The 24,093-nt window shown below is 49.4% G+C and overlaps 3 protein-coding genes across 3 annotated transcripts; 2 read left to right on the top strand and 1 right to left on the bottom strand.

The window, feature by feature from the left end:
- Positions 1-269: 269 nt before the first annotated feature.
- Positions 270-5,393, top strand: LOC134520849 (uncharacterized). Its single transcript, XM_063346716.1, has 4 exons — positions 270-602; positions 2,340-2,468; positions 3,658-3,795; positions 4,023-5,393. Exons 1-4 carry the CDS (start codon positions 270-272, stop codon positions 4,107-4,109), a joined length of 687 nt encoding a protein of 228 aa, XP_063202786.1. The 3' UTR covers positions 4,110-5,393.
- A 573-nt stretch (positions 5,394-5,966) lies between these two features.
- Positions 5,967-10,700, bottom strand: LOC134520489 (glutamine amidotransferase-like class 1 domain-containing protein 3, mitochondrial). The gene is made up of 4 exons (XM_063345908.1): positions 10,509-10,700; positions 8,107-8,278; positions 7,265-7,466; positions 5,967-6,691 (listed from the first exon to the last, which is right to left on the bottom strand). The coding sequence occupies exons 1-4, from the start codon at positions 10,614-10,616 to the stop codon at positions 6,499-6,501; spliced, it is 675 nt and encodes a 224-aa protein (XP_063201978.1). The 5' UTR covers positions 10,617-10,700; the 3' UTR covers positions 5,967-6,498.
- A 2,985-nt stretch (positions 10,701-13,685) lies between these two features.
- LOC134520487 (uncharacterized) lies at positions 13,686-23,879 on the top strand. Its single transcript, XM_063345906.1, has 9 exons — positions 13,686-13,924; positions 14,686-14,799; positions 16,433-18,118; positions 18,696-18,795; positions 19,472-19,620; positions 19,797-19,909; positions 20,706-20,795; positions 21,897-22,019; positions 22,500-23,879. The coding sequence occupies exons 1-9, from the start codon at positions 13,864-13,866 to the stop codon at positions 22,680-22,682; spliced, it is 2,619 nt and encodes an 872-aa protein (XP_063201976.1). The 5' UTR covers positions 13,686-13,863; the 3' UTR covers positions 22,683-23,879.
- The last annotated feature ends 214 nt before the right edge of the window (positions 23,880-24,093 follow it).

Genomic DNA, 24,093 nt, shown 5'->3' on the forward strand with positions numbered 1-24,093 from the left:
TAATGTCCAGACCATGCTTTTGCTAAGAAAGGTTGGGCCACGTGGTCCTTGAGGTCCTTTCCAACCTGATTTTCTGGTATTCTGGGACTGTGAGAACACCGAAGCGCAAACAACGCACCGACACAGAGACGCAGGTTTCAGCGTTGAGGGCGGGGCCACCCCGCGGGGCTTGTCCCGCCCCCGTCTGTGTCTCGGCCAATCAGCCCCGCGCTTTCCCTGAGGACCAGGACGCTAGCCAATGAGGAGCGAGGTTGCCGGTAGCCGGTGGGATGGTGAGTGGGGCGGGCCTGCCGGCCTCTGGAGCGCCTCAGCGCCGGCGGGCCACGGACTCGGGGACCCGGCTGGTCCTTGGGAACCTCCCTCGGGAGTGCCTCAGGCGGGCTGGGGCCTCGCTGACGGGGCGATGGCGAAGGGGGGCTGCGGCCATTGCCGGTCCCCGACCCCGCGCTGAGGGTGGCGGGTTTCCCCGCAGGCTTCCAGCAGCGAGGGAGGAGCCGGCTCTCGCCTTCCCGGTCACCGAACAGCAGAGGAGAGAGCTGCGAGAGGTCTTCGAGTTGTTCGACTGCGATGGCTCGGGCCTGATGGATGTCAGCGACTTGAAGGCAAGAAGCTGACATACCCCAGTGCAGATCCAGGCTGGGTGGAGAACGGCTGGAGAGCAGCCCTGGGGAGAAGGACTTGGGGGTGCTGGTGGATGAGAAGTTCCACATTCACCGGCAATGTGCCCTCACAGCCCAGAAACCCCCCGCGGCCTGGGCTCATCCCCAGCAGTGTGGGCAGCAGGGCGAGGGGGGGATTCTGCCCCTCTGCTCCGCTCTGGGAGACCCCCCTGCAGCGCTGCCTCCAGCCCTGGGGCACCAACAGCAGAAGGACACGGAGCTGTTGGAGCGGGGCCGGAGGAGGCCCCGGAGCTGCTGGGAGGGCTGGAGCCCCTCTGCTGTGGGGACAGGCTGAGAGAGCTGGGGGGGTTCAGCCTGGAGAAGAGAAGGCTCCGGGGAGACCTTCCAGCCCCTGCCAGTCCCTAAAGGGGCTCCAGGAAAGCTGGGGAGGGACTCTGGAGCAGGGAGGGGAGCCATGGGACGAGGGGGAAGGGTTTTCCACTGAGAGAGGGGAGACTGAGATGAGATCGAGATGAGATCTGAGGAAGAAATTGTTTGCTGTGAGGGGGGTGAGCCCCTGGCCCAGGTTGCCCAGAGAAGCTGTGGCTGCCCCATCCCTGGAGGGGTTCAAGGCCAGGTTGGACGGGGCTTGGAGCAACCTGGGCTGGTGGGAGGTGTCCCTGCCCAGGGCATGGGGTGCCACTGGGTGGGCTTTAAGGTCCCTTCCCACCCAAACCATTCTATGATTCTATAACATTAACCTGTGCTGCAGGTACTTTGTTTAGGCAGGCCTGAAAGAAGGCACAGATGTGCGGGATATCCTTTGTAACCCATTTCACGTGTGGAAAATCACATCACTGCAGTATCACTGTTGTACTACCCTGCCTGCGGTGGGAGTTTGTAGAGTGTAGCTTGTCTGCTTCTGATTGAACTCAGCCCGGATCAGTAGGAGGGTTAGGTCCTTCTTCTGTGATGCCGTGGAATAAATCTCAGGAGCCTCCTACCCTTTCTTCACAGTGACCCCCATCCTCAAGAAGTTGAGGAGGAATGACATTTTGCAGGCAATTCTCTATCAGCCCCTGTCCTCTAACTGCCTTTACAAAGAAAGTGCAAGTTTCTGTAGCTGAAGGATGTTCCGTCTGCTCTTCGGGGTGTGTTTGCACAGTCTTAGTAACACAGATCAGCAGCCTGGATCCCCTCAGGCTGGTAGAAATGACACAATTGTTTTGTGGCCACAGCTGCACTTGGAACTGGAATTACGGCAGTCAGAAATGACTGGCAGTAAACATAAATGTTGGAAATGGGGCTAATCATTTACAAGCACCTGATGAACACCGCTGCGGAGCAGTGATGGAGCAATTGGGGTTTGCCACCTATTGCTTTCAGACCACTTGCTGCGCTAACAGACTTTGCTGCCTGAACTCTGAGTCATTATGCAGCCATCAGTGGGGTCAGGTTTGTGGCAATTTACTACCCAGGTGTCCTGAGGGGGGGCTGAAGCCTCCCTTCTTGGCCCTTGCTGACAGCTCTTCGTGGCTAATTTTTCATGGCCTTGTCCTACTGATGTTAGACAGCTACAGAACCCTGTTCTCTAGAGAGAAAATAGCGGATGAAGAGCTGTTGATGAAAAGTTGGCAGTTTTTCACCACTTTCACATACCTGCTTGTTTCAGACATCTTTCCCGCTTTGTTTCTGTCTGATTTGTACACCAAGACATTGTCTGTTTTCTCTTTTTGGCAGATCACTGTAAAGGCTCTGGGCTGTGAATTGAGGAAAGAAGAGATGAGGAGAATCATCTCTGAATTCAGTGAAGAAGGGTCAGGGAAGCTAAACTTCAAGTCGTTTCTGCAGGTGATGACTCAGAAAATGGTATGTGAGCCCAGCTGGTCATCAAGAGTGAAATTCCTCTCACCTAACTTTACGATGCAGGTTGCCACGGCAGATTGGGTCACTCTGGTTCCCTGCAGGGGAGTGTTCCAGGAGTTTATCTGAGCTATTTTAGAGATCTACCTTTGGGTGAATTGTCCTTACCCCTCTTTCCATGAACTATAGAGTGAGCAGGATGGCTAGTTTAGATAGAAACATCTGCATCTCAGCAGGAGTCTTCCCATCCCAGAGTACACACAGCACCTAGGAGCCCCCGCTTCCCTTCATTAAACATTTCCACATGAAATTTCAGTTCTGCCTTTATAATTACAGGGCCATTTATCTTCAATTCAAGACAGCGGCAGGCGAATGTTGAACATCAGATGAACAATTCACCATCTGTAGAGAAATCGTTCCTTGATATCCACTGACACTGTCCACACCTCCTGCAACAGCCACGCAAGCTTGCGTGGTGTCCAAAGAACTGCCCTTTGCTTCACATTCCTTAGTCCTCGTTGCCTGTCTGAGATTCCTGTGGCTCAAAAACCTCTGTATCCTCTGGTGCCTGGCTGCATGCAGGCACAGGCCGTTCTCAAGGAGCAGGGGCTTGCCTGGTTCTGCCTCTCCCATCCTTCCGATCCCATTGCAAGGTGTTGTGGGATGCCTGGGAGGTGACTGGGGCGTAGCTGGCGTGGCGTCCATGCGGTCATAGTTGCCAAGGTGTGTATGTGTGGGACCCACACAAAGAGGGCAGTGGAGATCCCCATTTTCCCCCTAGTTCGGTGAGAGCCCGCACCTGCTGCAGGGTTGTGTATGCAGTGCCTGTGCGTGTGGAGGGTAAGGGCGGTAAGAGCCAGCATTGGCCTGGCTCACTTTAGAAATAAAATAAAGCAGTAGCCGCTGGATAATTCTTGGCAGCTGCTTCCTCCAGCAGCAGTGCTAATGCCCCTCTTCCTGACAAAGCTTGGCCAGGACGTTCCACACCAACTTCTCTTACACAGTTATATGGGGGTGGGGGGGAAGGCAACAGCAAAATAGCAGCAGTAGATAACCCTCTTCTATGGCCATGTTTTCCCCAAAATGGCATCTTGGATTTGATCACAAATGTTTGCTGGCTGACGTCCCTGACTGGGGACTGCAGCGGGGTACGATGTCATGTTTACACAATGGCATTTTTCATTTCCTTGCTAAGGCGGAGCCATGTTTGGAAAAGGAGGTCTGGAAAGCTTTCAAGGTATTTGATTGTGATGGCACCGGCAAGATCTCCTTCGAGAATCTCAAGGTGGTGGCTAGTGAGGTCGGGGAAGACATCACAGATGAGGAGCTGCAGGTTTGTGAAGTACAGACATGTTCTTCTCGTGCTCTGCTCAGGGAGGGAGGGGAACGTCTTACTGCAGGGGGGACTGGTTGGGGGATTGTGCTGTGTTGCTTTGCAACGGACAAGATCTCTGTCTCACTTGGACCTTGCCCGAGACCTTCGTTGGTGTTTGCTCTTTGTGAACATCCACCCTCTCAGATCCAACCTAACCCAGTCTCCAAATCTCTGCTGTCCCCCAGGAGATGATTGATGAAGCAGCTGTGGATGGAGATGGGGAAGTGAACAGACAGGAGTTCCTACGGATCCTGACACTGACCGACTCATAACTAGCAGGATTTTCTTTTTTTCTCCCATTCCCATATAAACAGGTAGTTACAATGTCACTTCTCTCCAGCTTCCTTATTTCTTGTTTGTTGCCTTTCTTGGGTGTCAGAACACACCCAAATATTGTTAATGTTTTGTTTTGAGCATTGATTTTCCTGCTCCACTAGGGCAAGCAGTTTTCCACATCTCAGCAAAAAGTGTTGTTACTAGCTTTGTGTCTGTCTGGGTTGGATCTAAAGTCAGAGATTAATTCAAATTCTTCAGCCAGTCCCTGGAATTCTCCCTATTGTATTTACATCCCGTAGCTTTTCAGCCTGTCTGGTGAGTTAGTCAAAACATTCTTAATCTCAGAAAATCCTGTATAACTCTCAAAAGTAAGTGCTTATGGCAGAAACCTCTCTACCTTTCCTGAACTCCTGCATTGTGCAAAGGACAAGAGTTCAAGGGCTTGGGAGCAATTACTTTCCATAAGGTAATGTGCAGCTTAAGCTGTGGATTCCCCTTCAGAAGTAACAGTATGGGAGAAAACTGCAGTTCTGAGGCCTGGTCTCCCATGGATTTGTGCTTCCGTCCTGATTAAATGCTAATTCAGACCGAACATTACTGTAGTGTTGGGATACTCACCGTTCGCTATGGGGGATTGTCAAAGGACCAGGGAAACAGTGGACTTTTTGTGCTAGTAAACATGTCCCTCCTCTTCCTGCCAGCTTCTGTCCCAAAACTGGCTGGTCCTTTGTGTCTTGGAGGCTTTTACACCTTTGCAGAAGGTTATGGATGGTGGCCAATGGGGCGAAAATTATTAGTAGGAGAATCAGTGGAAAAAAGTAACACGGAAAAGTGACTGGATAAGCTACATTTTCATAAGAAACCTGGGTAGAGTTGCTGCTGCTCTGGGCTCTTCTGTCACTGCCAGATATTGTTGAACCCCTCTTTGCAGCACTGCTGTGGCACGTGGGTAAATTTCTTCCAGCTCTGGCTGTAGTCTTGAAGGATCTTGCCATGTTGCTGAGAGTGCAAAAATGTGCCAGTGTTTTGAAAAGGATGTAAAAAAACCCTGAAAAGTTTGCTGAGAAGAGCCTCAGAAAATCATTGCTGTCTTAGAAAGTATGTCTTACACTGAGAGAATTAAACAGCTCGGTCTGTAACGATTATATGAAGTTACCTGTATAATAAGAAGCTATATAAGAAGAACATACCATCTGAAAAGCTCCTGAACCTGATGGAGACAAACCTGTCAGCATCCAGGGGCTGGAAGTGAGCTCCTCAACTACAGGAGAGAAATAAAGCATGGCTTGTCTTAAATGATGTTGGTTAACTGTGAGAGTGAGCTATCAAATACTATGGCAATGTCTTCAGGTGCCTTCTGCTTGCCCTACTTTGCTATTGCCCGACCAGTTCCCAGCTTGCTCCCAGGTTCCAGACAGATGGGGATCTTGCCTCTCCCTGTTGCAATGCAGAATTGTTGCTTCCAGGTGGTTTCTAGGAATTTTCCTAGAGACTGGAAGTTGCACCATGTTCTCTGGGATGCCTAGCCCTCATCGTGGGCTCTTTCTGCCTAGGAGCGGTGTGGAAGGCTGCTTCCAAAATACTCCATGCTGTCCTAGCAGGTCTTCTGTTAATACAAGGGAAGAATTTAACCTCTTCCCATTAGACCTGGATACTGACGTTGGTTTGATTCTGCCTTCACCCATATCGTACTCATACCCAAGTCTGAGTTCTGCCAAATCCTAGCAAAACAAGTGGGATTTGTTGCTGGCGACTTACTCCTGTACTGTTTTCCCCACTCGTTGGCCACCCAGTAGCACTAAAAGTGTGTCCTAATCCAGAGTGAAAGGCAAAAAATGACAGCAGAATTCAGCTCGTGTAAAAAGTGTCAGGTTTTATTCTGTAGCAGAACCGTGTTCCTTCCTTTTGCCACTAATTCATCTCTTTGGTGAGGTGGGGAGCTTTGAAGTACTGTCAAAGATGGATGTGTAAGGAATGTTAGAGCGGGACCAATCCCTGTTGCCACATGATATGCACATGGCAGGTCAGCCCAGTCATGGCTGACATGACCCAGGCAACTCCTCAGCCACTCAGAACCAAAGACAACGGCTGTGTCTGAGCCCCATGGAAGCCCCGCTGGCTTCTGCATGCCAGCTCGGTGTGTGCCCACACTCCAGTTACTGCCAGTTTGCTGGCAGTAAGTGGCGTCTCCTTGGCAGAACACGACAACGCTTCCATTGTTCCAGAGTTCTCCCTCCTCAGCAGCCACCAGTGGTCCGGTGCGGGGGAAGAACTCTGTCTGAGTGGCAGTTTGCCTGTTGACGTGTGGGTGTAAAAGGGGAAGAACGTTATCTGAGGCTCGGTGCCTGCACTCCGGAGGAGGTGGATTCTGTGGCTCTGTGGTGTTCAGGCAAGTCTGACCACTTCTTTGACCATTTTTCCGATGCCATCATAGATCTCATGAATGGGGGCATTGCACATGAAGGCGCTCGTGGTCACCAGCTTGTTCTTCACATCCACGTGGATTTCAGTGACGTGTTTGTTCACATGCTTGCAGCCAAGCTCCTTCATGGTCTCAGCAGTCTTTGCATAAGGCCATCTACAAGAAAAAAAGAGTGATTTGATGAAGGCCTAGAGTGAGAAGTTGGTTGATTACAAAGATGTGGATGGTCCCTACAGAAAACCTGCTCAGTAGGATCCAAATCTTTTCCTATTGGAGGAGTTTCTCTGGTGCTATAGAACCAGGGAAACCTCCAGATTACAGTGAGTTAAAAATCTGAAGTAAAGCCAAAGTAAGACTTTGATGTTCCACTACTTAACTCCGCTCACTCCAGATTTTGTGTATAGGTTCGGAGAATTTTTTTCCACCAGCTTCCAACAAGTGCCCTTCAAAGCAAGAGCCATCAAAGTTCCTTCCCTGCCATTGCGAGAATTCAGTCACAGCTTTCCCATATGAGTAAGGACAGTTTAACTCCCTCCCTTTTGCCAAGTCTTATGCAACCATCCTGTTCCTCCCTAGGATCTGCTGAACTTTATGAGTGAGTGGTCTGGTGTATTTCCTACCCTGGGACCAAGAGGTGCGTAAGACAGGGTGCTGCGTACACAGGGGAGGCATTGCTGATTCTGTGATGCTCGTGGCGTGATTTCATATCAGCACTCTGAGGTTACTTACTTCTCACACTCTGTGTCATGACCCACAGTCAGCTCGCAGCCTGGGAAGATTTTGGCTGCCAGCACTGGGGAAATGCAGCACAGGCCAATGGGCTTTTTGGCAGCGTGGAATGCCTTCAGGACATCCTCCACCTCTTTGGAGATGATGCAGTTCTTGCCTTGGGTGGCCCAGGTACTCAGGTTCTTAGCCACTCCAAAGCCACCTGAGAAAAGAGAAGCAGATTAGACTGGAAGGTCAGTACTCCAGGGCAGGGGTTTTTCAGGTATTACTTAGTTGAATGCTAAAATGGATTTGGTGTCTGCCAGCATTTGTCAAATGTTGATAAAAGAATTAAAAATAGATAAACTGAACCTTTGTGAGCTGACTGCCAGGAGATGAGACATCAAAGCACCTTTCTTGCTTCCATACAGAACTGAAGCAGAAAGGTGTCAGTGCTCTGTTGGGTAGTGTTTCACCCATGAGCTCTTTTCTGAGTTGTGGTGGAACATGCTGACAAGTTTTCACTTGTCTCTTAATCCTTGCCCCGGGTCTAATCCGTCCCCACGGACATCACGTGGTCATCCTTTCACTGAAGGTGAATTGCCAGATGGACTGAGCTTTCCGCTTTTGAGTCACCTCCTCTCTGGCCCAGCCTCCTCTTCTCCTGATGAGAAGGTAGGCGTGCCAATGCCAGCACAGATGGAAGATGTCTGTCCTTCCAGTCCCTGCTTCCAGCCTGTCTTCTTCCCCAGTGGTTCTGCCCAGTTCCCCTCCAGCCCATAACTCCCTCCTTGTTCAAGGCTTATGGCATATCTAAGCTGTTCCCAAGACTTTGGGCGTGCAGACCTTGCATGCCGTCCTACCTGGTATGATTAGGGCATCCAGCCCCTTGACATCCAGCTTTGCTAGATCCTTGATGTTGCCTCTGGCTATTCTGGCACTTTCAACTAGCACGTTGCGCTTCTCCTGAGTTGGCTGTCCTTTCACATGGTCCACCACATGCATCTGGTCAACATCAGGAGCATAAACCTCTGCCTGAGGAGGGAGGGAAAGGTCTGTTAGCCTTCAGCCTTAACATGCTGTCCTAAGCATGTCAAAGATCATAGCTAGTGAATGAAAGCTGAGTTACTTTGTTAGGACCAGCACTTTGCTGGTGACCGCCGTGACCTTCAGGCTCACCTGCATCTGATACTGGCATCAGGAAGGTTATTGTCATAGGGAAGAGAAAGAAAGGTCTTTTGTGGCTTCTGCACGGGAACATTTACCCTGCCCTTAAAGGAATGAGGTGGTCTTAGGTGAAAGCAAAGAATGCCCGCTGTGCTTGTTTTGGGGTGTGAAGAGCTGGAGAGGAAACAGTGACTCCTTTCCTTCCTAGGAAAACGAGATGTCCCAAGGGCTGTTGGTGAAGCCATTTCTTAGAGGTTGCCGTCTGTATCCCAAGCAATCACCTTCCGTGGGGCAGCCCCAGCCCTGCCCCAGCTTCCCCCACAAAGCCAGTCATCCCCTGTGGGTGCTGCTGTCACACCATATGCCTCCCTCAAGGACAGGACTTTGAATTTCTTCTCCTCAGCCACTATTTTCCCAAAGCCAGAGTATTTTTTTTTCTGGAAAATGTCTCCCCTTCCTTCAGAACTCTTTCAAGCTGACATGCAGTGATTAAGAGTGGAGGGTGGCAAGCAGCTGGGTGATAGATTGGCCTAGTGGGAGGTGTCCCTGGCCATGGCAGGGAGGTTAGAACTAGATGATCTTTAAGGTCCCGTCCAACCCGAACCATTCTGTGATTCTGTGATTTTGGGACTATACAAGCTTTGAAGTTTAAGAAGGGTGTTAAGGTACTCGAAGGCTTTCAGAGACGAGCAACAAAGCTGGTGAAAGGGCTGGGAGGCATGTCGTGTGAGGAGTGGCTGAGGACTCGGGGTTTGGAGAAAAGGAACCCGAGGGGCGACCTCATGGCTCTCTGCAGCTTCCTGAGGAGGGGACATGGAGAGGGAGGTGCTGAGCTCTTCTCCCTGGCATCCAGTGATAGGACGGGTGGGAGTGGTTCCAAGCTGTGCCAGGGGGGTTCAAACGGGGCATTAGGAAGCATTTATATACCGAGAGGGTGGTCAAACACTGGAAGAGGCTTCCTGGAGAGGTGGTTGATGCCCCAAGCCTGGCAGCGTTTACGAGGCATTTGGACAATGCCCTTAACAACATGCTTTAACTTGGTCAGCCCTGAATTGGTCTGGTGGTTGGACTAGATGGTCATTGTAGGTCCCTTCCAACTGAAATAGGCTATGCTATGCTACGCTATTCTTTCTTTCCTTAGAAAGAATAACTGAAAAATGATCAAAAAATAAAAGTAGGGGGTTTAAATAATGCCCGAGTGTCCTCCACTAGAGGTCCTTGCTGATCAAGGGATGAGTGGAGGACGCTGCTCCGAGCCTGCCGGTTTAGGAGGGAAGCGACTGCAGCAGCTCCGGGAGAGAAGAGGCAAAATTATAGACAGTGGAGGAAAGGTTTGGACAAGTCCCAGCTTTAAGCCAAGCAGCGACCGCACACTGTGAAGGCTTTGGAATTGGGTGGGCTGGCTCTGCAGCACAGGTACATCGCCACAGTGCCTCTGTCTTTAATAGAGCAATCCCGATTCCCAGGAGAACGGCTCTGACCCGGGTTCGTGGGAGGCTCGGAGCTGAGGGTAGTGTTACACAGGGCTTCTCTCCCTCCTCTTCCAGTCTGGCAGGGTGGCTATCCCGACTAGTGGCACGTTAGAGCAGCTGTTTGAGGGTCGCCTTTTTTACCCCTGTTCAAGTTCAACTCACCAGAACTTGTCTGTTTTCAGTTCTAATCTTTGGGGTTTTAAAAAAATGAATTTCAAACAGCCAAAAGCAATAGTAGTCTTTTAAACAGAAACGCCAATGCAGGAAAGAGGAAGTGCAAGCCAAAAAGAACAGAGAAGGCATTTAGGAAAGTTTGTTTCAGAGTTTGGACGCACTTAACACAGAGCACCGAGCCAATCCTCCCGTGCAGCAAAGCTGCGAGAGCAAAGCGGAGAGCGGGGAGTCTCTGTGCTCGCTGTGGCAGCTCCTACCCTGTGCCGTTCGCTTTGACTCCGCTCACTTACGCTTCGCCATTACCCGTAGCAGCAATGGGGAGCCTGGGATTTGTCCGGCGAGCTGCAAAGCTCCTTAGAGACAAGAACCTTCTCCAAGAGAGAGAGATTGCAGAGCAGAGCAGGGCAAAAGGAGGCAGAGCTGGGGCAGGAGCCTGCCGGGGCGCCGCTTACCTGTGCCCCCTCCCTGCTGAGATGCACCAGCACGGCAGAAGACTCGTGGATCTCGCTCCCGTCGTACACCCCACAGCCAGCCAGCACCACAGCCACTCTCTTTCCCATGGTCCCAACCGGAGCAGGAGGATTCCCTGGAGAGCCCCAGATTGCTGTGCATCTCTGTTCGCCGCCTGGAGCCTTTTATAGCGTCATCCCTCCCCCAGGAGCAGGTGGGGCCAGGAGGGTTGGGCTGAATTTCTTACTGGCAAGAAGGTTTTATTTCCAGTGCCACAGGCAGGGCATGTAAATATTATTTGTTTCCTCAATTAACTGCTCCCTTGCAGATCTTCTCAGCATGTTGTCTCCAAAGCACCCCCAGCTGACGTGACCTCTTCAACAGAGCAGCTGTGTTTTTCCTTCTCAACTGTCCGTTTTCCCTTCTATTTCAGACGAAAGTACCAAAGTCTTTGCACATAAGATGGTATCAAAGGGAGCCCCCCCAGAGCAAGCATTCAAGCCAGTGCGTTCCTCGCTCTGCCCCATTTTTTTTAAACCCAACATAGGCAGCCTCAGCCTTCTAACAACAAGATTTCCTTTTCTGACTTTAAATGTTCTTGTCCTTATACCCCAGCTCTCAAGAGCAGATGTTTTACACTCAGTTGTAGTTGTTTCCTGGCCTTTGGGTCCTGACATTAGGAATCAACAACTTGATTCTTCATCTACCGGGAGCTGGCAGAGCCCTGACCTCTGGAGGGGCGCGGGGCAGCGAGATCCACAGCATGTGGTGGGGAAAATCCCTCGCTCACACAAACAACTTCTTCCGTGTCCGTGATATGCTCACCGCTGAGACCGTTCTGTACCTCTCTGTTTCAGCTTTGCACTGTTGAAATTACTGGGGCCTGTTGAGGCTGTCTTGCCCTTCTTCAGAGAACAAAAAACTTCATGCAACATGGCTGAAGGATGGTTTTCAGGGGTCATTTATAGCAAATTTTCCTGGGGTCTCTATGATATTTGGAAGAGGCATGAAGTACATCCTGTGTATAATGAAATAGTGTTTTGGAACGTTCGTTACTCGTGGCAGGCGTGCGAAAGATATTCATTGCTAATGCCTGTGGCTTCATGTATTGCATGCGTCTCAAAACTAGTGACAGCAGGCAGCGCGTACTCCTAGCGGCTACCTAGACAAGCAGGAACAAAAAGCACATGAGAAAGGACTTGCAGTCCAGCTAACCTAGCGCAGGCTTTTCCTTTCAGTTAATTTTATTCCCCAGAACAGGAGCTAAACTGTAACATATGCGTAAAAAACACTCCAAGCCTTTTCACTGTTGTTTGTTTTGGTATCTAAGGTATTTAACTGTGGTTTAGAAATGTATTATTTCCTCTTGGATGAGAAAACAGCTGAATCATCCTGCAGCTTTAACAGACAGATTCTTCCTCCTTCAGCTGCTTAGAGAGAACTCCTCTTAATGATGGAACAAAGATAGCCAGAGGCTGATGATTTAAACAAACTTACTGCTCGCTGCAAACCACATCGTTTAGCTCCGCCTGTTGCAAACTGACTGAGCTGGTTGCCCGTACTGGTGTAGTTGGTGTAACTGGACAAACCAGGCTTGTTTCAGTGCTTGCTTCCTCGTGCAATAAGATCTAAATAGACATATTGAACCTGAAGATCTATCTGCAACAAACGTGTTCTTGATAAATAATACTTTTCAGTGGAGTTGTTCCATTCTCTGTGGGAATGCCTGCACACATTTATTGTGGTAGAGACTTTGGGATTTAATATTAACACCTTGCTTTAATCCACATCTTCCAGTGAAGATGGGCGTGAAGGAACCCTGTTGCCTCAAAGCTCTTCTTGAAGGGTGAACACAGTTAACACTGTCCTCTAAAGCAATGAAGAAACCAGGAAAGTTTGGGAGCCGTTACAGGGATCCAGCTGTGTGATGGAAGCATGCCATCATGCCATCTGTGGACCCTGACAATCTGGGGCTGTTCTGGATGCTGCTACAGATCTAATGCCTCTTGGGTGATGCTGGAGGCCTGTCTTTGAGCTCCAGTCTGTGCAGCTCAAATTCCCATTTCCGACAGCTTTTCTGTCCCCCAACCCTGGCTGTGGAGCATCGCTTATGGGGGAACATAGAGCAGGATCTGCCAAGAGGAACGTCACAGCTTGCTGCGGCAGGGCCTCTGCAGAGTCGTGCTTGACCAGCCCAGAAATATTAGTGTGAAGCTCTTTACGCTCTTCTACTTCTTTTATCTTGTCAAGAGGCTGAGAGTGGAGTTTGCTTTAACTGGGCCTGATGGGAACAGGAGCTGAGTCCTTCACGGGAGCAGGCCCTACACGGGTCCATTGCACACAAACAAATGATGGAGGAATGTACATAAGTGCAGGCAAGTGTTGCCCCTGTTTCCATCAAAGCTCTGTGGGCTCTCACAGAACAGTTCTCTGCCTAATTCCCACTTGACCTGCGACCCAACATGATCCCGAGGACGGTGTCCACCTCTTTCTGCAGCCTCTCCTCCATCAGTAAAGACCTTTATGCCCCGATCACATGTCCTCCATGGAAAGCAGTAGGAAGCTATGAATAGGTCCTTTGTGTCACCTTTGGGATACGGCAGCAACCATGGCAATGATGGATACTCACTCACTGCCTGCTCCGTTCTCCTGGAAAGCCAGCAAGGCTCCTCTGGACTTATCCTCCCACTGCTGCTCTCCAGAGTGCATGTCTGCATTGACACCTCGCTCATGAAACCCTGGAGGAGTTCCCTGGGAGAGGCTGGGTTAGGTGGATGTGGAGTGACACATGGACAGAAGTCACCTTTAAGGGAATGGCACTGAATCTGGCCTGGATTTGCCCAGCGCAGGACAGTGGTGCCAGGCATTCATAGCTGTGACAGGGACAAACAGCAGGAGCATGGCCAGCGTTAGGAGAAATAGCCGGTCCCCAAGGAGCTCCTGGGCTTGCAAAGTACTTGTTTGCTCCAGCACGAAGGATTCTTTAAAGAAACCTTAATTTTAACCAGTGTAATTTCCTCACTGGCAGTAACAAAAAGGCAGTAATAGTAATAAACCCCCAGCGTTATTTTTCAAGTGTCTTTTTTAACAAGGGCTAATCAGCAGTAAAATTAACAGGCCCCTGGAGGGAGCTACCAGCAGCCCGTGCTGACTCACAGCCTGAAATTTATTGCGGCAAGGACTCGTTTGCATTTCCTCCCGCACGCGGAAAGGAACACTAACAGAAGATGTTTGTAGGGAAAAGGGGTGGAGAGCAGGGAGGAACGCGGGCCAGTGGAGTTGCTTTGGTTATAAAGAGCTAGGGAGGAAAGAGAGGCAGCACTTCAGCCCGCATCTGGGTCTTCGGCGGACTCTGCGATGGCAGACAGGAAAACTGAGTCACTGCATTCCTCCATAGGGCTCTTGGGCATTTCCGCAGGTAGGGATCAAGTCTTCTTGGCATGGGAAGATGGGGTTGGGACTAGCTCTCACGGACAACCCCCTTTTCAAAGGGGGCTAAAGAGTCTTGTTTATTCTGAATCTTCTCTGCCTGGGTAAAGCTTTTAGATCCAGAGATCCCTCTGCCTGGTTCGGCAGCCAACAAAATATTTGTCTTGGCTTTAAAGTGCTGGCCTGCACTTCTGTACTCGATCCATCCTGGGTGGGAACCAAATCAAAACTTTTTGATAGTCATTTTCATAAATGATCTCTATTTGGATGCACTTTCCGCTCTTTTCCTTTTCTAGCCGTTTTCCCAGCAGCTCTGTTTTGGGTGTTCACTCCCTTTAATTTGCTGCTTCTTTGCATTTTGTCTTTCTGAGAGCTGCCCCTTTTCATTTTTAGGCTGGTTTTCTGTAGGCACAAGGCTCGTGTGATCATCTGTAGAGCGTGCGTGCGTCTGTCTGCCTTTTGTGCAATTGGAGTCGGAGAGCTGATTTTTACCCTTTTCCGACAGCGGGGGAGCGCTTTCAAACATAATTAAGTTCAAGTTTCTTAAAACTAGGCACCCAGAAAGAGGTGAGAGCTTGGACACAAACCAAGTTACACCACCTCCCCCAGCTCCTTAGATTTCATTATTTGCAGATCTTGCACTGTTATTTTTTGCTCTATTCCCTGCTTTTGCCACTCTGCTTCTCTCTGGCTTTTTTGGGCAAGTTTGACAAGCTCTTTCTTTTTTTCCACCTCCCTTGTCACACACAGGATCCCTCCTCCTGGCAGTGCATTTCTACAGTTTACCCAGAGCATCCCCTCTGATCCCCAGCACGGCTCTAGGAGTCCTGCTGTTGATTTTATCCTCTCTTTTGGCGTACGCAGGTAAGACTCGGAGGGTGGCCAGCTTCAAGGCCTCCCCCTTCTGCAGCTTTGCATGTGTCTGGTCTCCTTTCCCAACAGGCTTGTGCAAACCGTGGCAGCTCTGCCAGACCACTGATTCATTCTCCTAGAGGAGTGTGTCAGCACAGCAAATTTTTCCTATATGGGCAACCAAAGAAATCAGTGTTAGTTTTGAACAAATGCTTTACCAGAACCTCTGAGAGTTTTAACAGACTGAATACACGATTTCTCTAAAAACGGTTCCCAGGCTTTCTGAGGGTACTTTAGGCATCTGTGGATTGAAATGCCCTGTTGATGTGTAAATGCCGAGAGATCTACGTATCTGAGAGAAAAAAAACACTGGCTATAACAAAGTCCACACTTTTTAGGATGAATGCTGAATTATTTCTCCTTTTTAACTCAGAGCAATGTGGACATGAAAATCCAAGATTTGATGCTGGTAGTTTTTCTACTACAAAGCAGACAGCTTGGGAGAGACACTCCATATTTTAACCTATAAAACATCGGTTCACCTCTTCTCCCAGTCCGTGGTGGCACAAAGCATTAGTAGGAAGCACTTAGAGGCAGCTGTATTGACGGGACCTCATGGAGCGGACCGCTGGGCAGGTGGTGTTTCACAGTTGGTGGGAATCAACAGCCTCCTACCAAAGGCAGGAACTTCTGTGCTCCCTTGTTCCAAGAGATACGTATACTTGTGTGATCACAGTCCTCTGCAGCGTGGGGGCTTCTTCAGCAGAGCTCTTGCTTCCCTTCCCAACCTGAATCTGGCTCAAAAGCTGTATCAGTTTGAGGAAGAAATGAAGCATAGGTCCATTAGAAAGTTCCAGCTTGGAAGGAAGCTTTCGTGTCTGTCCGTGCTGATCAGTATCCTCACATCGTGAGGTGAGAAAGCATAGCAGTAAAAATAAGGCACTTTGTGATATTTTTTGGGGATAACAGGTGGGTTCCATTCAACTTGAAGTATTTTAAATCAAGGTCTTTGTCTTTTGGGGGATCAGGATAGTGAACAAGGTAGTTCTCGAGAAGGAATGCGTTTAGCAATTCCTATGCTTCTGTCTTCTGAAAAGGTCCAATTACGTATGGTGATCCAGCAGGTTGTATGACACCTGTGGTTCAAACATTGGACCTGACAGCTTACAGCAGGAGCAAAACAACCAACCAGGGAACCCAAAAGAAAGAAGTGTCAGGACGTGATTTGCATTAATATATTATGGTCTTGTTATTGAGTCTTGTAGGAATCATGAGGAAGAGAAGACAATGACTTGCTGAACCTTGACTTCATTAGGGCAAGCTGCGTGCCAGGCCTGATACTGTACTCAGTTGAAGGAACTCAAGTGCTTTGAGCTCACCTCAGGCACTCTGATGAACACAAAGTGATGTGCTGTGGAGTCCTTACGGTCATGTCTACGCAGTAATGGGGCATGGTGCAGACCTACCCAAACTCGTGGTAGTTCTGTCTAGCATCATGCAGGACCTGTGCAGCTCCATGCGAGCATAAAAATCACGCTTCCAACACACCACGTGCCTATCGCACAGCTGCCTGTCCTAACTACTGCTTTCCATAACCTACTGTCTCGACATCACGGTTCTGTCTCCGTTGTCATTTCTTTCACAGGAATTCGGAGAAGCCTAAGAGATGCCTCCCTGTTCTTGTCTCTCTGCCTGACCATCTCAGTATTCTGGTGCGGCTATGGAGTGGTCTTCATCCTGGGAGGGCAAGGAGTTTTGAACGACACTGGTGATTTCCGCAATGCCTTGGTGCCTGGCCTGGTCACATTTACCTTGGCACTACTCATTATTGCAGTGGTGGGCTTCCTTTGCAGAGAGGTCATCCTAGCTATGATTGCTTCTGCTGTCTCACTTGCCAGTGCTCATGAAGTTGCCACGCATTACAGCACAGCTTTTGGTTCCTCTGCTGTGGCTTGCAATTATATGATTGTCTGCTTGGTTGGTGGTTACTTTGGTCTGGGAAGGATTCTCTATTTCCTAACCAAAGAGAAAATTGCCCTCCCTGGCACAGATCTGGCCACGAAAAGGACCCATGAACCGATCCAGTCCACCAGTGGCAGCGTGAATCATTTTGCAGTCACCGGTCTGATCCTGAACATGCTGTCTGCCAGTGTCTTCGGCTGTAAGCTCCTGGGCGTCACTGGCAAACTATTTATCGGACAAGTGCCCTGGCTGTGGGCAGCTGGGATCTACCAGATTGGCATCTGCATTTTGTCATACCGTGCAATGGATGTACTAATGGCTACATTCTTTGGTTTCACTTCCATCCTGAAATTTGCTGAAGGCTATTGCCTTCTGTACCTAATCTGGCAACCAGAGGAGCCATCTTTTCCTGTTCCGTTCCTGGTGGTTTTCTCAATTCTTTTTGTTGTCTTGGCTCTTTTTCTCACTCTTAAGAGCCCCGTGGATGGCCTGTATTTGCTGTTTTATGTGGCCTACTGCATTGCATTAGCTTGCCGTCCCAAGGGATTTTTTGAAGGTGGCCCCCAAGGCATGGATGTGGCCATCTTTGTGGCCTCAGCCTTGATGACTCTAATTCACCTGTACAATGTGAAAGCAAGTGCCAAGATCCCAACAGGGCGGGGTGCTGTGAAGGCCCTACTTGCTCGCAGCAGTGTTCTGAAGCTTCGTGAAGGTGCAGACCTTCACGCTCCCTACCTAGGGTATTCCAAGTATGCAGATGCAGAAGTTCTTGGCTACGCATGCAGTGTCCTCGCTTCTTTTGCTATAACAATGACAGGGAATCCACAGGCTCCACTTGCTACTGTTGTAATTCCATGGGTAGTGGTAGCTGGTGGGATCCTTAAGCTTCTAGGAGGCTCAGTGGCCTTTGCCCGGGGTAAAACCCTGGAGAGCAGTGCCTTCATTCTCTATGCTGTCATGTGGATCATCTGGGGCTTGGCAAGATATGGTGGCCTCTATGGCACTACCAGAAGCTTCCACGCAGCTGTAGGCATCATCGCATTCATGCTCTTCAATGGCTTCATTGTCTTCTGCACGCTCTTCTTAAACATTGCCTGGTTCTTTTACTCCCTCACTTTCTTGCTCATCGCTATCAGCTTCTTGCTGGATGCCATCCATGCTCTTCCAGCTGGCTATGACATTGCTGCCACTCTCATCTTTGGCCTGGTCAGCTTTTACTGCTTCCTGTCTGCCCTTTTCAACAGCGTCTTTGAGGGTTCCTGCTTACCAATGGGGAGGCCCATTGTGCAGCTTAGTGGTGTGGGGGGAGGAATGACCAAGTGCCTTCACCTGCCTGCCAGGAAAGCTTCCTCAGTCAAGAGAATTGCAGGTAAGGGAATATTGGGGGGGTGGAGGGTAAATTCGGGGAGCTTTTGTAGCAGAACATTATTAAAAGGACATTTTTCCAATCCAGATGTGGAAGCCATGATAATCTGATGACATTTTGATGAAGTGAGCCAAGTTACAAGAGCTGTTAGAAGCTAAATATACTACGGGGGCAATAGGACCAATTCCTTGATAGGAGCTGGGTTTAGCAGTGAATTTGCTGCTGTCTCTCCTGTATCATATCCCTGTTTGCACATCCAACCTGAGATAAGTGAATTCTCCAGGCTGGGGCTACCACCGAAAGCTTTGTACAGAGAAAGCAGGGCAAACGCATGGTGCTTGCTCTCTCCACAGGGCTGAATGGCTTCTGGCCCTGACGAACGTGGCCCAGAATCCCCTAAATGCCAGATCTCCTCTTGGATGGATGCTAGAAAATGCACTGTCAGAGGAAATGCTTTGTTAGTTGGGAAAAGGAGATGAGAGCACTGAATTGGCTGCTTTGTCTGTGACAGCTCTTCCGTGAATTACAGCCCCTCACTTCTAGTCACTCAAGGGGTTCTGCCCTGTTCACATGCCAACAGATATCCTGAAGAGTGGAGGGACTTGCGGCATCCCCACAGATACTGTGTACGTGCTTGTGGCAGCCTGTAATCGGCCTGATGCTGTGGAGAAAGCTCACCAGTAAGTATTTGTCTTGCTGCCCCAGTGAGGGCTTCCTTGGCTAGTCTAAAGAAGCCTCTAGGACTTATAGCTGCTGCTGAGTACTGGCTATGGCAGCCATGGAGAGCAGTGAGACACATAGCTTAGCCTTCGTGGGAAGAACAAGGGGATGAGTCTCGGGGAGAAGACCTGAACAAGGAAAGGAGGCAGTTGAACTGGGATTGTCTTGTATGATATTGAGCACTTCTGGTAGGTGATGGAGCCAGGTAGCTTGGATATCACAAGGAAACGCAAAGAAGTGACAAATGGGGCAGGGGATTATTGTACGTATTTGAAGGTACATATTTTCACAACCAAACCCTCTCTGGGATTTAACAAATGCCTCTGGCTGTACTTTTGCAAGGAGCCGGGACCCCTCATATTGGTGGCGTTTCCTCAGAACTTGGGCAACTGGGACTTCTACCCATCACTACGCAAGAAGCTAAAACTTTGGTTTGGGGTAGACATTCCTGATTGGGGTTAGTCATTAATGTCCCTTTCTGTCAGGTCATCTGTTGAACGGTCCTACTTTTGCTACAGACAGGTGACCTGGGGCAGAGCCTACACACGTTTGGGCCTCACCAGCACAATTTCCTTTTCAGCTTGAAAATCAATCCCCATCTTACTTCCAGGCTCATTTTTTTTGCCTCCTTTCCAGGTCCAAGCGCCAGGCTCAGGATCGCCCCATGTCACTCTGGATTTCTAGCCTAAAGCAACTGGAACCTGCAAAGCATTTGTTCAGTCCCGTCCTCTGGGACTTCATGGAGGCTGCCTGGCCATCTCCTATCAGCTTGGTAGTTCCCAGAGGTGAGGAAATGCTGTTACTTCCAAGCTCTCTGGAGAGCTTTGGCTTTGAACCTCCAACTTTAAGTCAGTCATCCCTGCAACGCCACATGCTCCATGGCGATATTTATGGTAAGATTGTTGTGTTCGGTACACACTGATGTACATCCGTAAGTGCCCTGTGACTCTTCCTTGTGCAGGCGAATGGGTGGACTTCCTGGGAATGAAGGACTCTGCTAAATACGTCGGTACCCCTCAGAGCGTTGCCATCCGCATCCCTGACTGCTCTGTCACCACGCACCTCATCGACTTGGTGAGTGGCCAGAGCACCCTCATCCCAGCAGCACTGGTGACCAGACCTCGCCATTCCCCTGTCGAGGGAGCAGGGTTGGTGTCGGTCTCTAGCACCCAGGTCTTCTGGTTGCTGGAGGGGAGAGGAACAGCGAGAGGCTGGAGCACTCTGTCAGCCCTCTTGGCATACCGCCTCTCCTCTCTGTTTTCTTTTCTCAATGAAGTGAGGATCCTAGCATGTTCAGACAGGTTTGGGGAGTGAAAAGTGCTAAAATGAGAAACTCCCACAAGAAAAATATCGTTAAGAAGGGGTGGGGTATGCAGGCAGCTGGTAACTGATTTTATTGCAGAAAAGAGGGTAAAAGGAATAACCACCAGGTCAGAAAGCCAGAAAAGATGCGATTAACAGACACTTTGTTTGATTTCCCTCATAGAACACTTTTGTTCTAAGCATGGGCTTATCTAAGCCAGAATAACTTCAGAAGGTCCAGAACGTGGCCAGAGGAGCTGCAATACCCTGCATGTTCTGCTCATGTCTAGGACAGACTTTGTAGGTCTTTGGCAATTGCTAGTGCTGGAAAACAAAATGTTCTTCCCTGATCAACATCAGTAAACCCCAGTTCAGCAGCATGTTAGTCACTGCTATACAGATTTGGTGGGACTGTAGTTGCCTACAAAGTAGGTGTCTCTACCTGGGTGAGTCACACTGAGTTCTCTTTAGAGTCACAGAGACTCACGAGTGAACTTCGGAGTTCGAGTCATCTGTTTTATACAGCAAAACCTGATCAGAGCTTTTATTCCCATTTTTCTGTCACCAGGTTGGCCCCATTGTGGTCACATCAGCTAACCCAACGGGAGAGGCAGACACAACACACCACAACCAAGTGTATGCCAAGCTGGGAAATAAGGTAGTTGGGGCTTTCTGTCTTTTCATTCCGGCTGGTCCGAAAAGATGTGGGGATGGAAGAACACAACGACTTCATTTCCAGTAGGCAAATCAATAGATGATATCAAGGATCGGAGAGAGCATCTCATTAAAAAAATCTCATGGACACTCCTCACGTTGGTGTCAGAGTGAAAGAACAGTGTAAAATACAGAATTTGGTTGGAAACCAAAATGCTTTTGTTTTATACAGTATAGTTATGCCTTGGCAACATGAATTAGTCCATCTTCCAACACAGAATGATATGAGCAACAAAAAAAATGCTTCTTTGCTTACAGGCTATAAAACCACTGATGCCTGAACGCGCCAGGGCTCCAGCTGGCGTTGAGCTCTCAGAACACAGGGGATTCCCATCGAAAGCTGAAGCTGGTCTGAAACTGGTGCCAGAGATTTAAAATATTCCTGGCTTTTAGAACTTTCATAAGTTCTGGAAGTACAATGGTCGTGGCCGTTCAAATCATAGAATCATAGAATTGTCAGGGTTGGAAGGGATCTTAAAGATCATCTAGTTCCAACCCCCCTGCCCTGGGCAGGGACACCTCCCACTAGATCAGGTTGCTCAGAGCCCCATCCAGCCCGGCCTTAAAAACTTCCAGGGATGAGGCTTCCACCACCGCTCTGGGCAACCTGTCCATCCATAGCTGTTGTTCAAATGTCCATCAAATGTCCATCCAAATGGCTGTTGTTCAAGTCACTGCTGAATCCTGAGAGTACTACGCTTCTCTGAGGGCAGTTTTAAAAAGAAGGTGGTACAAATCTTCCACCTCTAAATTCTCAAAGATCTGGTTTTCTACACATTTGCTTTGTGGATGAGACTTTTTCAAAGCTCCTCAGCTGATGTAAACCTGTCTTTGCTATACTGCTGACCTACACCCCATAGACCTCTCTCTCTTTGCTTTTATTAAGTTCATTCATGCCAGATTCAGCCCTTAGCGTCAATACAGTGGGGTAGGAAGGAGCAGAGTTGCCCTTGATGGTAATTACCTGCTGTTGAGATGGGGAAGCTGCCCTCTCTTTTCCCAAGTGCCTGGGGGAAACTTGGTGTGAACATCTGTTGCTCTTCAGGTGGATGCAGTTCTTTGTGATGGGCCTTCTCCAGAGAACATTGCCTCCACCGTTGTGGACTGCACCAAAATCGACAGTGGAAACATAGGATTCTTCAGAGTCGGTCTCATCCCCAAGTCTCAGGTAAAATTGATCTTGATTTTATTTCTTCTCCCACTCCCCACCTCCATTAAGTGCGTTTCAGACTGGGCGTTTCCTAGTGCTATAAGGAGGTGAAGAAATTTGTGATAGCATGAGGAGTTACCATAGGGTGGTGAGAAAGAGCAGCAAAGCAGAGCTCCGTGTTGCCCGTGTTGTCCTGATCCTGCCTCCGGACCCCCATTGCACCGCTCTGTGCCAAGCGCGTTGCTGGGAACGTGCGAGGTGAGACTGATTCATTCGCAGAAAGAGCTCAGAGATCCACGGTCACGGACCTCCCTGGGGCAGGCTCTCCATGTGCACCCATCCCAGAGACCTCTGAGCAGACAGAAACCATCGGTAATCCCAAGGCTGAGCCCAGACATGTAGCTTGAAAGAAAACAGGGTATTTATTTCAATAGCTGGAGAAGAAATTAGTGCTTTCCCCTAAAAAAACCTACTCACAGCTGTGTTTACTAATTCCAGGTGCTGCAGATACTGGAGCAGGTGCAGAAGAAACACACAGTGGTTCCTAACAGTGGCACTTGCACCTCCAAAGGCCGGGAGGAACATCTGAACCACAGCCAGGCTGTGCGCAACGGGGTGGGCATGGCTGCCTCGGAAGCGCCGTCCCCTGGGGATGGCTGCAAGAATCAGACTCGCCTCTGACTCCCACGCAGGTCAAGCAGTTACGTGCTCGTGAGGAAGTTGTTTGCTGGAAAATGACATGTGGGTCAAATTGGGGAGTGGGAGAGGTTTCCCGGCTGCGGGAGTGACTTATTCATCTTCCTATGGATACTGCTAAAATATCCCAGTGCAGAGCTGGCTTACCAACCACCGTCACCCAGAAGTAAAATTTTCACTTATGGAGGCTGCCAGCTTTCACTGAAGATCAGACATCACCAAAGAAAGTGTTATGTCGGTGACAGACTGGCCCCGGAGTAACAGAGCTTTTTTCCTCTCACTGGGAGTTAATACCTTGGGTTTGGGGCACAGAGTAAGGTGAAGTGTTTCATAATTACACGTTGGGGTGAAAAACACTGCATTAAACTTGAAATGGGAGAGGGAGAAGGGGGGATGTATTCAGGTTCCGTGCTGGTGAATACAGTGGACTTTCTACAATAGGTGAGGCAAAGCTTGGCCTCGGGAGCCGGGGCTGTCTTCTGCTGTGTCTTCTCAAAATGGAGGCCACAGAACCCAACGCTAAAAAGAAATGCCGTTAACCGAGATGCCATTTTCTGTGTTTCACGGTCAGTGTGAGGCGTGGCATTACCATTTTGATGACTCCAATAATATCTCCTTAGAAGTGCTGGAGCATTAGGGAAGACCCTCCCGTCCCCTGTTATCTTAGGCAGGATAGGAATTCCAGGAGAACCGTCTGCAGGGCACGTGAGGGTGCCAGAAGCTGGTCTCTTGCCTCATAGCACAACTGTACGCATCTCACGGCACCTTTCCTCCGGAGTGCAGATTTGTGCAGAGCGGTAGCTGCTGACCGGGAGGAGGTGAAAAGAAGTTTCAAACCAACACGAGGAGTTTTCCTTGGCAAAGGCTGCAGGGCCGGGCAGTCTCCTTTAGCCTCTGAAAAACTGTTGATCTTATTCTTACCTGACTCAGGTGCAAGGTGCTGATCAGACTCCAGCTGAAACCAATGAATTGGGTCATTGATTTCACCTGAAGTTCTGCTGGAACTTAAGCATAAACGCTGTGCCGTCAGAGGAGCTCCATCTCCATGAGCTCCGGCAAAACCAGGTCTCTCAGCTTGTTCTTACGGAACCGGCTCTCTCCCTGCAGAGAAAGAAAATGCCAGATAATTCAGTTTGTTCAGTAATTTTGCTGGTCTACTTACTGTATCTCTTTGGAGTTTATTAAAACTGGTTTTTAGAAAGCAATAAAGTATTTTCAATAAACAGTGATATGTCACACAGGACTGGGCTATCGCCTGCGGGAAGTACCTGGGAAAAGCCTGGGCTGTGGATTTTGGGGTTCCTGGCTGGGCACGAAGGATATTACGAGGGAATCAAATCGCGTCACTTTCCCAGCGTGGAAAAGAGTAGGGAAAGACAAGATATCCTCAACCCCC

Source organism: Chroicocephalus ridibundus, chromosome 9 (genome assembly GCF_963924245.1).
Source record: "Chroicocephalus ridibundus chromosome 9, bChrRid1.1, whole genome shotgun sequence".
Lineage (NCBI taxonomy): Eukaryota > Metazoa > Chordata > Aves > Charadriiformes > Laridae > Chroicocephalus > Chroicocephalus ridibundus.